The sequence below is a fragment of the Microtus ochrogaster genome, unplaced genomic scaffold (genome assembly GCF_000317375.1).
Source record: "Microtus ochrogaster isolate Prairie Vole_2 unplaced genomic scaffold, MicOch1.0 UNK1, whole genome shotgun sequence".
NCBI lineage: Eukaryota > Metazoa > Chordata > Mammalia > Rodentia > Cricetidae > Microtus > Microtus ochrogaster.
In genome coordinates, this window is record NW_004949099.1 from 26487266 (window position 1) to 26505045 (window position 17780).

At 39.8% G+C, this 17780-nt stretch overlaps 1 protein-coding gene across 2 annotated transcripts in view; it reads right to left on the bottom strand.

Moving 5' to 3' along the window:
* Nucleotides 1-631: 631 nt before the first annotated feature.
* Rad18 (RAD18, E3 ubiquitin protein ligase) overlaps nucleotides 632-17780 on the bottom strand; it is a 91573-nt gene continuing 74424 nt past the window's right edge. For both annotated transcript variants that reach the window (XM_005364986.3, XM_026788309.1), the window contains exons 12-13: nucleotides 10553-10615; nucleotides 632-1504 (exon numbers count right to left, since the gene is read on the bottom strand). In XM_005364986.3, coding sequence (XP_005365043.1) covers nucleotides 1405-1504; nucleotides 10553-10615 — 163 coding nt within the window. In that variant the 3' untranslated portion in view covers nucleotides 632-1404. The remainder of the gene's footprint in view (nucleotides 1505-10552; nucleotides 10616-17780) is intronic.

Here is a 17780-nt window from a genome sequence, read left to right on the forward strand (position 1 = left end):
TCTAAGTGTTCAGTACAGTGACTGATAGGAGGTTACTGTTTGGATTCATGTGCCTGGTTCCCCGACTTGTGTGGTATCTCTCCTCTGCAAACTGCTTTTGCAGCAAATATAATTGTTTCCAACTTAATATAGCAGATTATGTCACTGTAAGTGAAACATGGCTTTTGCTATAGCCTAATCCTGGTAACTCAGCTCACTTATCCTATAGCAGATCCACCGACAGATTCAGTGAGTGGTACTGCTGTCTGTTTCCCAAACTCAGGGAACTCATAAGCAATATCAGGGGTAGAGCCAGTGTGAAAACATTCAACTCTTGCCATAATGAGGAAACTCTCAGTCCCCTGCCCCCCATACACATTGTCAGAAGCCAAAAAGCACAGCAAAAAAACTAGCATCAGAGACATTCTCTGGAAAGGAGAAGCCATAAATGGTTTCCCAGCAATAAGGTCACTGTTGTAAACCAGTCATATGTGCGATGCGTGTGAAAGCTTGTGTGTCTGGGCCGCACAGTGGCTGAGGGGTCAAGGAGGGCAGGCTGGCTTTGAAATGCCAAACAAAGGCAGGGAAAACTGGGAACTGAAGGCATTTTGAACACAATAACAAATTTTATGACAAACGCAATATAAAGATTTATAGCCTTTATTCAAATATAACATACTATTTCAAGGAAATTACAAATTGTGTATTCATTGGTAAAACCCATTTACTTGTTTTGTTTAACAGCTGGTAGTAAAAGTGTTAGAGACCTCCCTGACCCCAGGGGCTAGCAGTACTATTTTTTAAGTGAAGTGTCACTTCAGAAGAACACACACATGCTTCAGAGCTCCTACCACTGTTACCTTAAATTACATTACCAACTTACCTGCCTTTTTAAAAATTATAAAACTAACTTTGTGACTTTACAATATAACCCTACGCTATGAAGACACAGGTGTGTCTAACAGACAACTTAAATACTGACCACTAACTGCTGGCGGCCTGGCACTCAGACAAAGAGATTACGATAAAGCATGTTATTCTTACTAGCTTATTACTGTCATGAGGAAGAAAAGAAGTTTTTGCTGGGGCTGGTTCGCCAATGGCAAAAAGTGATAATGACTTAGAAACATCCTGAAATAGAGTCAAACCAAGCAAACACCCCTGTTGAGGAATGCGTCTGCCGTGCAAAGCTAGTGATTGTGTTTTTAGGGAAGAAATGTCTTAAAAGAAGGAAGCAACTGACCAAGAAGGTCAAGGATCATTTTATAACTTTTCTTTTTGTTTTCTTTTCTAGAAAGGCAAAGAAGAATGAAATAATAAATTAAATATTACAATTAGAATTAAACATCGTCACTGGACATTGCTAAACATGGCAATAAAAACTATATTTTGGTCACTGTATGGAAAAGCTGGCGAAAGCCCATACTAATTCCTATTCCGCTTGTTTCTTGGCTCTGTCTCGGCACTTTCGGTGGCTCTAGTGCAGTGATTCTGTTGTGGGTTTATTTCTCTGTTCTGATCATTTCTGAAAACAAGAAAAGAAAAGAAATGACATATTAGAAAGCAGTCACTGTTCTGTGGGAACCCTGTGTTAGTTCTCTCACATGCATGACTGCACTAACACCTACAACTGCCCCTCCTCTAGAGACATAGTTATAGTTTGTATTGTCACCGTAATTATCATTCCCACTTTACAACAACAATGAATCTGCAAAGACCAAAGAAAAAGTCCTTCCCTTGAGTCAAAACCCAGTAGCTTTAAAAAGCTATGTATAGTGATAAACCTGTAGTCCCAGCACTTGGGAGGCAGAAGAAGGAAAATCTGGTTTTGAGGAGGCCTGGTCTACATTCTGAGTTCCAGGCCATCCTGGAAGTAGGCACAAATATTATATCTAGACCAGGACTCAAAAACAAACAGAGCTGGGGAGATGGCTTAGTCACTAAAATCTTGTTTTCAGTTCTATCTTTTGAACCCTGTGGTGATTTGAAAAAGAATCGCTCCCAAAGGCTCATATATTTGAATGCCAAGTCATCGGGTAGTGGCACTACTTGAGAATGATTAGGGAGGATCACCTTGTTGGAGTAGGTGTGGCCTTGTTGGAGGAAAGTATGTCACTGGAGGGGAAGGGATGTTGGAGGTTTCAAAAGCCCAAGCTAGGCCCAATGTTGTCCTTTTCCATTGCCCCATTGCCATCAGATCCAGATGTAGAACTCTCAGCTGCTTCCCCAGCACCAAGTCTGCCTGCGTGCTGCCATGCTTCCAGCCATAACAGACTAAACTGTCAAGTCCCAATTAAATGTGTTCTTTTAAGAGTAGCCATGGCCACGGCATCTCTTCACAGCAACAGAAACCCTAACTAAGACAGACCATCATTAAGAAGCCAAGCACATGGAGTGGCCTGTGTTTGTAACCCCATTACTGGGGATGTAGATACATGGTTAGATCGGTGGGCTGAGGCTCACTGTCAGCTGGCCTAACTTACCTAGTGAGCTCCTGACCAGTAAGGAGTCTTATCTATTGCTGTTTCCCTCCCTCTCTCTATCTCTCTCACATACACCCCAAACAAAACCCCAAGATAAAACAAGTCCCTCACACAAATTCCCTGATTTGGGGCAGAACATAAGGTAATGAAAGAGAAAGGGAGCTGCTGTGTAATCAACTAAACTTCTCAGGAATCCTTCCTTTTTTTTCTTGATGTTGGTGAATCAAACCCAAGGTCTTACATGATGTGGGATTCCCCTCTGTATGCTGTGATTACCATTAATAAAGAAACTGCTTTGGGCCTATAGCAGCGTTATAGGAGAACAGAGCTAGGTGGAAAAAACTAAACTGAATGCTGGGAGAAAGAAGGCAGAGTCAGGGAGATGCCATGGAGCCACCAGAGGGGAAAGACATGAGCCACCAGCTGGAACCTTGCTGGTAGGTCACAAGCCTTGTGGTAAAATATAAAAAAATAGAAATGGGTTAACCAAAGATATAAGAGAAGAGCTAGCTAACAATACGCTTAAGTGATTGGCCAAACAGTGATTTAATTAATACTGTTTCTGAGTGATTAATTCGTGACCCAGGCAGCCGAGAATGAACAAGTGGCCTCATACAACACTTGAACATTCTAAATACAAATTTCACCATGAATTCTTTGTTTGTTTTGTTGAGATAGAGTCTTATTGTGTAGCTCTGGCTGACCTGAAGCAAACAATGTAGGCCAGAATAGCATGAATTCTTAAGTACAAGGTAGCAGTGTGGGACGAACAAATGAGTCACTTGCAAGCCTCATTCCTCCACTGCCAGAAAGAGGAGAGCCTATAGAGATAGTCACTGAGGCAGGCAGAAAGCACGGCTGCCTCCGGGCCTGCATCTCTTCTGTAAAGAGCAGGAATACACTGGTCCCTGGGACTCAGACAAACATCTGAGTCTCTTACGGAAAAATAGGAGCTGAAGATGTCACAGATGCTTTGGCCAATACAGCCAGAGCAACCAGTAGAAATCGACTAGGCCAACTCCGGAATCTCCTAGCTCAACTCCCCAAATTAATGGTCACACAGAAGTAAGCTCTTTTCTAGGCACAAACACTATTTACCTCAGTCCCTGGCATCTTTCACAGTATATTCAGTCTCAGGCTAAAATGGAAGACACAAAAGAAGCAAGAAAGAGACTCTACTGCCATGCACTAAGCAGCTGATGCAGAGGCAGCCCACATACTTGTACCACCAGACCATGGAACTTCAAAATAATTAAAACCAATACATGAAGGTCTCTAATAAAAAAAAAAAAAAGGTAGGAAACATCAAGAGAATTTCAGCAGACATAGACATGATATAAACAAATCAAATGGAAACACTGGGAAACCTCTAAGGTATCAGAGAGGAAGTATTTCTTCAAAGGACTATTAAGTGTAAGAAACAGAACTAAGAAATGCCTCAGATGTGTCAGCGGGGGCTAGAGAGATGGCTCAGCGGTTGAAAGAGCTTGCTCCAGAGCACGAGAAGCAGCTCTTAACCTCCTTTAACTCCAGCTCTAGGGATGCAATGCTCTCTTCACTTGCTCATGCTCACACGCACACATACACATATAAGTAAGAATCTTTTTTAAAAAAATTCCAATTGAAATACAAAGAAAAAAGTGTGTGGAAGCTCGTGTGTGCATGCGTGGGCACACATACACATATGACTAGAATTCCTGTAGGAGAAACAGCTGTGGAAATGAATTACACAGCTGTGAGTTTTCTAAAAACAGTGAAAGATATTAAACAAAGACAGAAAGTGGTCAGCTTGCCCCCATTAACAACTAACAAACAGAAAACATGTACAAAAATATTCAAAGTACTGCAACTCTTTGGAGGCAGGCAGAGAAAAGGGAACATTCTGTAGAGGGATGAGTAAGATTTGCAGCAGGCTTCTCATAAGAAACCAGACAGGCCTCACGGTCATGCAGCGATAACTTTAAAATGCCAGAAGGAAAACTGTCAACCCAGAATCCACCCCAAGCAAAACATCTTTCAAAGGTGAAAGCTAAGAAAAGACATCTCAGACAAAAGCTAAGAGGACTGATGGCTAATACATTTAAGAAACATCATAAGAAACATTAGAGGAAGTTTTTACATCAGACAAGCATGATCGCCAGCTGTAAATCTGGACCTATTTAACTTGCATAGGAGTAAATATACAGGACCATGATAGGAAGAAGGAATTGGAAACACTGTTGTTAGGTTTTCATATACCAAGGGACATATGTGAAGGCTCAATATAATAAATATGCATTCACAAACCCCAGGACAACCACTATTTAAAAACAAAGGTAAAACTAGTAAGCTAGCCCTGGACATAAAATGAAATCACATGCTATTGCCTATTGATTCAAAATGAGTTCAGACAGAAGGAAAGGAAAAGGCATTAGGCAAACAGAAAATGGCTAAAATAGTCATGCATAATCATTACTGGGTGGGAGGGGGTGAAGATCAGGTGTATATATATATATAGAGAGAGAGAGAAATAAGGCAGAGTCAGTGAGAAGCCATGTTGTCCCACTTGAGAAGGAAACTTTACCTGGAAAGCCACAGCCATGTGGCGATACACAGATTAATGGAGATGGGCTAGTTTAGGATGTAAGAGCTAGCTAAAAATATGCTTAAGCTATTGGCCAAACAGTATTGCAAATAATCTAGTTTCTGTGTGGTTATTTTGGTTCTGTGTGGCCAGGAACAAACAAGCAGCCTCCAACAACATAGGTGGTAGGGTGCTTGACAGGATACATTCCAGCACGGCATCAACCAATCACATGGGGCAGGCCTGTAATCCTAGCACGTAAGAAGCAGAAGCAGGAAGTGAGTTCAAGATCATGTTTGACCACAAAGCACATTGAAGACAAACCTGGAAGACACTATAAAAAGTATATGCCAATAATTACATTAAATGTAACTGGCCGAACTACCCAAATTAAAGACAGACTACTATTATATCAACAAAAAGTGAAAAAAAAATCATATGCTATAGGTTTATAAAAAGCAACCTAAACACGTCAAAAATTGGGAAGGGCCTAAGACAACTAAGGGCAAACTACTAAGTTAGCCTGGCAACTTCACAAAAACCAGAGAGTGCATTAGGCTTCTGCAAAAAGTGCAGTTTGTGTTTTACAGAAGACAGGCATCTGAGCTGTGGGTGACACAGAGAGGCCAGATGACACCAGCATGGGCAAGCAGCTCATGTTAGAAAATTCTTTTTAATGCTCAATATTTTGTCTCCTGTTTCTTGACAGGCAGTCTTCCAATGCTATTTACCATACAAGCACCCTCAATACAAAGAAAAAGCATGTTCACCAAGAACAGTCACTGCCTGACTTTTCAGAACAAACAGAAAAGCAAGATTCCTAAACACATGTCTCCCATCAATACTGACCCTGTTTCTACACCAGAGTGACTTCTAGAGAACTGAGGCATATACCACTTCATCAGCCACTGTGCCCAACTGACAAGAATTGGCATTAGTTCATTCTATTCGTCTCATATAGTTAAAATTACTAGCAGTACAATGAGGTGAATTTGCAATAGTAAACCCAAGTATGAGGCCAGAATCCCAGATTCAGCAAGAAGAACAATTCTATAAACCTTCAGTGGCTACCTCAGAAAGCCACATGGAATCTTGGCATGACTCACGACACTTGTAAATACCATCCACCAGAGGCAACATAGCATCAGTCACTTCAGCTAAAGTCAAAGAAAACAAGTGGATGGTTTTACTGTAGGAATATCAAGGTATGCAGACACCACCATTCACATTCCTCTAGAAAGCCCTCCCTGAGTAACAAAAGGCAGCTTCAGTCTGGAGAGCTCTCCACGGTTGTCTGAGGGCCTCATAATCTACCAGTGGTGTTTGTTTGAATTCTTAAAAATTGATCATGATCATTCATCATCAGTGTGTAGAAAGGAAAATTAATACCTGGTTCCCATACAAGCAGCATAGTCTAGGACACACCCCACAATAGTGCTCCCCAAAAGGAAGTAGTCCTCATGACTGCTGGTTTCCAAGAAATGGCATCAGCATCAGTGGGGTCCGCAAGTTGACTACACTTCCTCTAAGACTGTCTGGTCAGGTAGTAAACATCAGGATAGCTTCTCAGTCAACTCAAATAACTGCATCCACTCCTGGTTTTTGAGGAGCCAGTCAATATAACCCGTCTCATGTGTGCGTGCCGCCAGCAGGGTGGGACAACTGAGAAACAACGGGAGAATGGAGAAACCAAGGACATCTGGAGGTAATAACATGTCTCTGTGTGAGAAGGGGCAGGATCTGCTGAACAGTTCAAAAGGCTCTGATGAATGAAGATCAAATTATGTTCCAAGTCACCTGACAGGAGAGCAGGCAGGAAAATCTAAGGCGCTCACAACCATCAGGAGACCATCACAAGGGCATTTTTTCAGTGAGGAGCCTTTCACAGATTGCTCTGAACATCAGAGTCCATCTGTGTCTTTCTGTCTACAACTTCCTAGTCTACAAGTTCCTACGTTTAGATAGCAGTGTTCTAGTACTCCTTCTCCCTACACGCCAGCGTGTCCTTTCCCATCAGTTAGAATGTCACCTGTCTAAATGATCTCCCACATTCATCCAGTCTTCTCACCCAGAAAGCTCAGATGCAGGAGGGATAAGGACATTCCTATAAAACTTAGAAAGACTCTTTACACTCCCCATTTTTGCCAGGGTGGGTCAAGGTAGGGCTTCTCAGCCAGTAATGTACTCAATCAATCAAACGGTTTAGATTTTTCTGATTTAGAAAAAGTGTTAGCGAATTTTCTACAATGGTCCAAATTATTTTGGACTTTGACAACTCTGCTACAACTACTTGACTTTTTGTAACATGAAACAACAACAATAAAACCCAATAAGAACTGTGGGAGGTGATGTATGCTGTGAACATGTTTTATTGCTATTAGTTAATAAAGAAGCTTCTTTCGGCCAATGGCTTAACAGAATATAGCTACGCTGAAAGAGATATGCATAGAGAGTAGGCAGAGTCAGAGAGAAGCCATGTAGCCACCTACAGGAGATAGCCGCCTCCGATGGAGCCCACCGGAACCTTGCCCGTAAGCCAGTCACGTGGCAATATACAGATTAATAGAAATGGGTTAATTTAAAATATGAGTTAGCCACATATATGTTTAAGCTACTGGTCAATCAGTATTGCAATTAATACACATTTCTGTGTTGACTATTTCAGGAATCTGGATGGCCAGGAAATAAACAAGCAGCCTTCACTCACCAGGTAAAAAAATGTATGGCTAAGTTCTAATAAAACTGTATTAACAAAATCAGACAAAGGAACAGATTTGGCTCATGGGCCATGGTTTGTCAATCTTGGCCTAGAGTTACAACAGCCCCCCCCCCCCAAATAAAGTTTAACCCTGACCAAACACGCACACAGAGTTATATCAATGTAGCCAATCCAGGGATGCTGTTTGGAAAGGGAGAGAGAGAGAGAAAGAGAGAGAGAGACAGAATTGTACACAGGATGATTCACAGGAGCAGGTTCTCTGTTTTTACCATATAAGCTTGGGGGATCAAACTCAGGTCATTGAGCTCAGCTGTAAGCATTTTCTCCCACTGAGTCATTTTACTGGTCCTAGAATCCTGAGTTTTTGAACAGCATAACATCAATACCATTTTTAAAATCATTAACCACAAAAAGGCCAAAAAAGAGAAGTTACCTTTCTGGGAACAGCAGTATTCAATGACCAATTCTATTGACACTCTGATCCTGGACTTCCAGCCTCTAGAGCTGTGGGAAAATGCTTTTCTATTGTTTAAGCCACCTACTACATGATGCAACTGTCCCCCGTGGATGCTAAAGACTTCGCCACTCTCTACTAGGATAGTCCCATTTTGCAGTAGGTTATCAGAGATTCACAAACCAAAAGAGCTCAGCAGAACCTGCATGTCAAATGGAAATGGCACACAGAGGAGCACAGCCAGCCTCTGGCCCAAGAGTCATCACAGCTTTACCCCAGGCAACAGCAGCCATACTACCAAGGAACAATCTATCCCTTCCTGTTACCTTACACATTTATCAAAAGTAATACAACAACAACAACAAAAAAAAAAAACCCTAGCCATTACATTTATTTTAAAAAGTTTCAAATTACCTGATTTAAAGCACTATCAAATAGCAATTATGAAGTGTTAAAAAGATTTCTACATGATCAATAAACACAAGAGTAATTCCAGAAACAAATATATACACACCTATAAATAGACATGGGCCATCTCTTTAATACCTAATGCTACAGCAATGGAAAAGCCTTAGGCAAAAAAGAACCACTGAACCAGTCATCATCATACCTTATGACAATAAGTTCCAAACCTTAATGTAAAACCTAATACTTCTAAGCCATAGAAAAAAAATGGTGACTTTGGATTATAAAAAGGTTTCCTAGGTTGGATGAAAATAATTAAAACAGACATAACACATTTCATCAAAAAATTAAAAGCTATACTTAGAGAAACGGTACCAAGAAAATGAAAAGACAAATAAATACAGAAAAGATGAGAATGAGAGCCAGGAAGGTCTGCGTCTTAGTATGTCTGAACACTGTTCCTGACATAGCACTTTAGAAGAGCAGAGATGGGCAAGTGCCTGGAGAACACGAGGAACTCACAGAGCCAGACAACTCCCAAGTTCTGAGGAAGGCAGGAGGCCATTGGTGAGTGGTGTACCATTGGCACGCAATTCTGCAGGTCCACTGTAACCTGCATGGCCCTCTATCCACAAAGGGCTGTGATGAAAATGAGTCTGTGTTCACGGCAACGGTTTTTGGATTTGTTTGGGGGTGGGGGGATGAGATGAACTTTTACTCCTTGTTGCCTATGGTAGTTTTCCATTCCATCTTTAGCTTCATGTACTCTGGGACTCTTGTTACATGTATACATGTTCTCAATCATTTTGTCTTCTTGATAGTTTGACCTTTTCAAGCATCATAAATGTCTTTGGCTCTGTTACGCTTTTTACCTTCAAGTCTATCTTGTCAACATTATCATTATGTTAGACTCGTTCAGGACGTCTATGGCATATCTTTTTTCTGTTCTTTTGATTTCAATATATTGGTGTCTTGGAATCAAATATTTGTTTTTTGTAGACAAAGCACAGGGGCACAGTACATTTTTTTTAATCAATCCATCCAGCAAGAGTCTATATTCTGATTGGGTTGTATAACCCAATCCTATAATCATTCATAAAGCAGAATTTGTATGTCCTTTTTTTTTTTTTTGTCATTTCTCTGTCTTCTTTGGTGTTACCCAAATAGCTTCTATTGTAGCATTTTAATCCACTCTGAAGTTGTTCTACTTATCTTAAAACATCATTATCATCATCATCATCATCATCATCATCATCATCATCATCATCTTAAACACAAGATCTCATGTAGCCCAGGCTGGCCTCAAACTTGATACAAAGCTGACCTTGAACTTCTGATCTTCCTGCTTTGTATAAAACATTGCTAATGAGGCGAGGAAAGTGAATTCTGAATGGCCTCTGGATTTAGCAGTATGGAGGCTGTCAAAGAAGGCTGGAAATGGAAGATAAAGAAACAAATTGCAAGATGACATCACTACTAAGGAAGAGAGAAGGAGGATCACCTGTGGCTAGAGAGGCTGCCCCTGTACATCAAAGACAAAACAATAAAGACCCAACTAAAAGGGGATAGGCTGCCTGTGTGAGATAAGGACGACAGAAGAAGGTGGCTCCAGACAATGGGGCAGGAATGATGCTGAAGGAGAAATTCACCTTAGACACGAGGAAGGATATTTCTTTGTTTAGTCAATCTGTGCTTAGCAAATTATCACACTGTCAAAAAAATATCATGGACATAGAAATGAGATCTACATGTAACTAGTTATTGCACCAGGACTCCAGTTCCACAGTGAAACTACACAGACAAGAAACACAGCAGAAGTCTTTGGTTTACACCTGGATTATTAGTCTCTTCCATCTGTCAGAAAGCACAAATGTCTTGCATAGAAGCAGCTACACAGAGTGCTCATTTCTCAGGCCCAAGCTCACACATTGCTGAGTATGAGAACTCACCTGTGAGATGCTTCCCAAGCTTCCTCTTCTTCCAGAAGGTCTCTTATGATGTCCGAACTGGAACTAAAAGGACATGTATCAGCAATGCTACACTGTGAGGTCTGTCCTGACCCAAACATGAGCACTGGGGAGCTAGGGTCAGTGGGGGAGGACAAAGAGGCACAAAGGGATACAGAAGAATAGGCATATTCACTGTCCACACTGTAAGATGGTTTTGTGGTCACATACTTATGTGGAACTTCATCAAATTGGGTTCCGTAAATATTTACAATTATATGTCAACTAAATTTCAAAAAAAGCTATAAAAACTTTAATGAGTTAGCAGTGATAAAAAACAATGAAGAAAGTGTAAATAAACTCTCAACATAAACCTGAGTCTAGACAGATCAATGACATGCTTTTTAATCTTTTATGTCAATCAAAGATCAAATTACAATTTTCTTAGTTCCCAGCTCTATCAAAAAGAAAAAGAGAAAGAGATTGTGTTTTAAAAAACTAAATTCTGGTGATGAGAGTCCACACGCAGTAGCTAAGTGGCTTTTAGTCTCTTGGTAACCAACATAAAGTAAAGCATAATGCATCTGAGCAGTGCTAACAATGGAAATGTGTTATAAAAATGTGATCTAGCTTAAAATGCTACACTCTCTAGTGGTGCATGGAAAACAAGGTCATAGAGAGCAAAAATTATTCCTTTAAAAGAAAAAACTGTTTGAAGGTTTTAGAATCTTGTTCTTATAATCAATAAAAATTATTTTAGAAAGGCTGTGTGTCCACCAGTATCAAACACACTTCTCTACACATTCTACATGGAATGTCATGGGAACCATATGGCACTCAAAAACAAATGTCACCTAGCAGAAAGAGGAGAAAGCTAAGGTGAGAAACACTGGGCTGAAAATACTAAGTGTGAACAATATCTCTAATGATACACTAATAAATAACAAAAGCTTTAAATTATGGAGATTTAAAGTGTCAATGAAGTACTTTCAACCATTTCTCACAAACCACACTGAAGCAGTATTTGCCCATGATGCCTAGGCAAGAGGCCACAGAGATCATCAAACAGAGCTTTGGACCAAATGTTCCACTCAGCGTATTTCCCCAAGTCTCTAGATTCCCAAGGAGCTTCATGCAGAATCTAGGTGGAGAGGTTGTCCAGTCACACTACAAGTGTAACCCCATACTTCTATTACATTCCCTGAGATTCTGAGAACAAGGAACTCACTGGTAATAATAACTTCTGGTATTTGTGGCTTGAAAAATATCCATAATAATAATATGGATGTGAATTCATAATACTTTAGTTGTGTTTATTTGCAGAGCAGTACACACATATGATTTTTTAAAATGGTAGACACTATCTTGTCTACGTCCATAGTCAATTCACTCATCTACGTATGCACTGCAATTATTCCTTTAGGTCCCTGTATTGGGAACCATGACCCAGCCTGCCACAGTACCCACGTATGCACTGCTGTTTCCCACTGAGAAATGGCCCTTCTCAAAAGCTGGAACAGTAACACTTCATCAGTCAATTTCACCCAACACTGGTTTGTAACAAACCTTTCCTATTAAATAGCTACTGAAATGGAGCTTTATTAGAAGAAGAAGAAAGCCCTGCAGGTCAGTTAGCTGATTTCACTAACTTTATTACTCTCTGGGAGGCAGACCCACACAGTCTCTCACTGGGGAGGGCTCATGGCCACTGCCACTGCCATTCCCAAAGAAGCAGTTTTAAACCTTTCTGGTCCCGAAATCTCAACTCTGGCTCCTCCTTATTTTGCAGTAATTGTTCTAATTGCAGAAGAAACCTGCAGTTATTTACTCTTTCATGCTCCCTAACAACGATCTAACAGTATTTCTGGAGACACTTGACGATATTTCTGGCCAGTGTCACATGGTCAGAAGAAAGAATAAAGTCTGCCACTTGTCCAATACCTTCACCCACCACCAAAAACACTTTAAATGACTTAAAAAAAAAAAGATAACAGCCAGGCATGGTGGCACACACCTTTAAACCCAACGACGTCAAGTGTTGCGGGAGGTCCTTCCGCTCCTCCAGGCAATAGCCACTGAGATACCAGCCCATTAGGGCGTGGTCTCTCTCTCTTTAAAAAAGCTGCGTCTTCCCTCCTCGCACTCTGCTCCGTTTCTGGCCACTAGACTCCTTCCTGATTGCACAGAGGGCTGCTGTCTGGGACGGTGATCTGTAAGTTTTCTTCCCCTTTAAATAAATACCACCTTATTAATCATAATTCCAAACTGCTGTGGGATTGTTTGTGACTTACGCCTTCAGTCATGTTAGAGGCAGGTGGATCTCTCTGAGTTGGAGGCTAGCCTGGTCTACAAAACAAGTTCCAGTTTCAGTCTTGTCCAGAAGCTGGTAGTCTGTGATCAGTTTTCCTAGGTGCTTCCAAATCAAGCAGCACAGTCACAGTTTGTTAAAGGGAACATGTGCAGTGCACAAAGAACACACTTGAGAGGCTTCTCAAAAATATCTCAGTGGAAGCAGATCGCAGACTCACAAAGCACACCAATCTGCTTTCTCTTGTCTTCGGTACTGATGCCCAACCATGCTGGCAATTCCCTGATGTCCTCAGTCTTCATTTCTTTCCACTACATCTTAGACCCTCATGAGAATGATCACAAAATCAAAACCTAACTGATCCAAAACCAAGGAAGTGCGTGTTCATAGCTCTGAAGTTGCAGGATCTATGGTACATCTGCTACTTCAAATTTTGTCAACACTGAATGTAAGAGTTGACAGGAACACATGGCAATACCAGACAGAACTGTTCAAATCTGTCTAAAATAATGCATTCACTGTGTCCTTCTCAAAAGCCAGATGTTAGAAACTAAGCATTCAGTCTCATAATTGGGATTTTACAAAGGAAATCTATCACACAAAAGTTAATGTTACTAAAATTATAACTCAAAGATTCTTTTCTTTAGACAGAAGCATTTAACATTTTTGAAATTTTAGTCATTTTTATATGGCTTGAAGATCAAAAAAATTCTAAAATGCTGTTAAGACATCTAAAAAAAGTCTTAGGAAAAATTTAATTACTCACTCTGATATATCCAGGGTCAGACATGTGCAATCCCACACAAACATAACTTTTACATCTAGAGCAAGAAACTTGTGCATAAACTTCAGCATCTCTACTAGCTAGGTTTGTAACATTTGGAAGACTATAATTTAAGAAGCTGGATAAGCAGGAGGTCTGGCACATGAAAGCTACAGCATTACTATGGAAGAATATTGAGATTGTGTCCTCTGATGTGACCACTATCCAGCTATTGTGGATATTATTATATAAATTACATGTGAGAAAGTCCCACTGACAATTATATGAATCTTTTATATTCTGAATTCCCAACCTGGGTTCTGAAAGATTCTAGTAGGCTTAACTTTCCATCACTTAAACCTTATTTTCAGCTCACACTTAAGAAAGATGAGCTAATGCATGTGTTAGTGTACACATGCACCTTGGGTAGCTGAGAATTTCATTCTTGCTCTCTGAACATTACTTCTAAAGAAAAGGCTATTTGCATATTCCTTTCCTAGCATACAATTTCATCTAACAGTAAAGATTTTACTGCCAAACTGACAAGATGTCAAATTCTGTGAAGCTGGGGGGTAGAGGGCATGCCAGATTTCAATGGCAGCATTGCAAAAATGGACTCCTGTTCCTGCCATTTAATGTTGAACTTTAAGTGAGTTCTAGAACCTTTCTAAACCTCCAAGCCGTATCTCTAGTCAGGACATGTATTTTCCAGGGATATATTTAAGATGAATCAATACAGCACACTAAATGTTAAGTACAGAGGTTGGCCATAGTAAATGTTCAATCAATATTGCCTCCACTTTCATAAAACAGGTTTGAATCTGGATTTTCTAAATAACTGTCACAGCACTGCTTCAATTTGCCCCAGGAAACCTGATCACTATATGCACCACTTTAATCTTTGATTCCCACTGTTTCTATGACACCAGGTGCAAAATCATCAGAGCCTGTTATTTATCCGGCTTGGCAGGTACTCAAGGTACTGCACAGTAGGAAAAACACAAACGTTTGCTATAAAAATCCTGTGGATTAAAGATTACTTACAAGTGGAATTTCCTAATATCTAATACTTACCTGCTTCCAAGTGTCTTCACTGTGGCAATAATTTGAATGTGGTTGAGGACATGCAACATTAAAATAAAAACCAACCTCCTTTAGCACAAATCACCAGTGTTGATTAAAAGGGTATAAAACCTGCCAGACAATGATCCTTCAGTACACGCTGCCTGCTAGCATGAATCCTTCCACAAAGCATGATTTCTAGTAATCTGCTCTGTAGGGTGAGTCAATAGCTTATATGTTAAATACTCTAGTAGCAGGCTAACAGTAACATAATCAAATAGTCAACATTCATAGATTTTTACAAAAATCACTCAATGATGACAAAGGTTGCCATTTTTCTGAGTAACTATTCTTACCAACCACTTTGATAATTAATTACCTTATACACACTAACTTTAATTCAGACCTGTTCTAGGTCTCTTACCATTTGCAAAATGGACACAGGCTCAGAAAGATTAAAGCAGGAAAAAACAAACAAACAAACAGAAATGCCAAGATCATCTTCTTTCCGTCAACCATGCTGCTTCAGCCAATGGAAGCAGAAACTTAAACACTATTGATCTGCAAGTGTTAACAATGCCTCCCCTATATTCCTATCAGTAAGGTTTTTACCAGACAACCAACTGCAAGCTTCATGGATAAAGAAAGCATGAGCTCCAGAAGATGTAGAAAACTAAGATGACAGGCCTTCAATGACAAGTAAGAATGTATTTATCCAATCAGAAATAAAGCTCATATTTAGTTTACAAAGTAGTCCCCAATACATGACCAAGTAACCTAGGAAGGCTGGCAAAGCAAAACCAAATTTCATTTAATCAACGAGTGAAAGAAACTCAACCACCTTCTACATGCACAGTCAACGGCTGAGATAACTCCTACAATCGAACAAAGACAACTGTCAGGTACATGGATTTCATGGAAGCAAAGGAAAGTCACAGACTTGATGTGACTGCATCTTGTACAAAGATTTCCTCCAAACTAAAAGAGAGTCTAGCTTACTTATCACCCAGTGATAACTTTTTAAAGCACAAATAATACTAGAAAATTATTCCACATTTTTATTTTCTAGAAATTTTCAAACAACAAAATTCACTAGGTGAATAACTGAACCATTTAGCTTCCAGAAGTACTCTAAAGTTATGCATATTGTACCCTCAAAACTGCTATAGCAAAACATCAAACAAAGCATATTAGTAAAAAAAAATTATGGCAGTATTAAATTCATAAGATTTTATGTCACACTAGTAACAGCTAAAAGCTGAATGCAATACCAAACCTTCCAAGTGTAAAAAGCGTTTTTAAAAATTCAATGCCAATATTTACAAAATCCATAAATTATAAAACCTCATCAATACATCTGTCTTACCTCAGTGCCAACACTACCAGCCTTCATTAGTCAACATATAACACCTAAGATACAATGACTTTAAATTTTTATTTCAAAGAATGAAGGTATGTATACTTTTTGCTTAAAAATATTTACATGGTTTAAAATACAAACATCAAAAGATACACACTGAGGGCTAGAGATATAGCTAAACTGGTAGAATGTTTTCTTAGAACACAAAAAGCCCAGGGTTTGATCCCCAGCACAGCATAAAGCAGGAATGTTAGTACAAACCTGCGCAGTACTTAGAAAAGTTCAAGGTCATCCTCAGTCACACAACAAGTCCAAAGCCCACCTGGGCTACAGGAGATCCTGTCTGACTGACAGACACAGACATCGTCTCCAATCCTTGTTCCCTTCTATCCTGGTCCCGATATCACCAGCATGTAGCCACTTTTATTAGCTTTTCTTATCTTTAAACTTACTTACTCCTCAACAGTACATTTCTTATTTTTGAGTTTGTTTTGTGCAAAGTAAAATAAAAGCACTCACTATCTTCCTCCATTTAGAATAAAAGCAGTAAGCTACATTTGCTGTTCCAGATGTTAGTCTTTTAGGTAATTAATGTGTCCTAGGAATCCCTTTACCACTTAGAAATATTCCATTAACATCACACAGTACTTCAGTAGGCTGATCAACTAGTCTCCAAGGATGAAAACCTAAGAGCTCCCCCAGAGTTCTAGAGTAATTCCCAGTGTTCTGGACCAGGAGTTGAAGAACATCTGCAATCTATAATTTAAAGCCAGACTAGACTACATGAGATCCTGATTTGTGCCTTGGGGGTGGAACGAGATAGGTGAAGCAATCATTTAATAGGTAGTGGCTAAACCTGTGTAGGCCCTGTTATATGTGAATAGGGTGGATTGTAGGATCCTCATCCATATATCAAGTAAATTTCAGTTGATCTCCTCAGAGTCCCTTCCCCTTTGGTTGTTCTGTACAGCATTCTAACAATTGTACAGTAACAGTGCAAGACTGTTACAAGTTGTTACAACTGTAACAAGGTCTCTACAGTTGTACCCTCAAACAGTAAGATACCTTAAAGATGAGAAATGCTTTCAAATTGCCCTTTTCTTTTGACAAACCATCAGTTATGGCTTCTTTCCATTCTTCTGTCTGTTTACAGATTCCTTCCTTCCCAGTTTCCAGGCACTCAGAAAGCAAGTCCACAATTGAATGTTTTCAAAAGGATTAAATCTTTATAAGTAAGAAAAATATCATCCCTTCTTTTATGTCCAAAGTACTTCTACCAAATTATAGCACAATTTCTAGAATAAGGGACTATTTCTAGATCCAGCTACCCTAACTGAAATAGTAATTTAATAAAGTTGCCTCCTACAACAGCGAAACCTGTTCCCCTCTTCTGATCCCTAATCTGTAACTGTGCCCCTTTCCATGTGCAAATTTAAGCATCTCAGCCACATAGGGCACACCTTTCTCCGGGTCCTAAACCAGGTTTCTAACTAGGGGAGAGTTGGCTTTCTCACCGTTAGAAGAAAACCGTATGTTTAATATATGGGCTGATTATTCTTCTTTAAAAACACTACATCTTTCACTCTGTGCTTCCTCTGAAGTTCTGCTATTAAAAGGAATGAACTGAGGAAACTCATGAACTTGTTAGTTTTAATATTTCAACTGTTCAGTTCAACTTCAACACTCTCAAAACTTTCTTAATCTGGCCTTTGTGCTTTTTGAAGACTTGGAGAAGCCG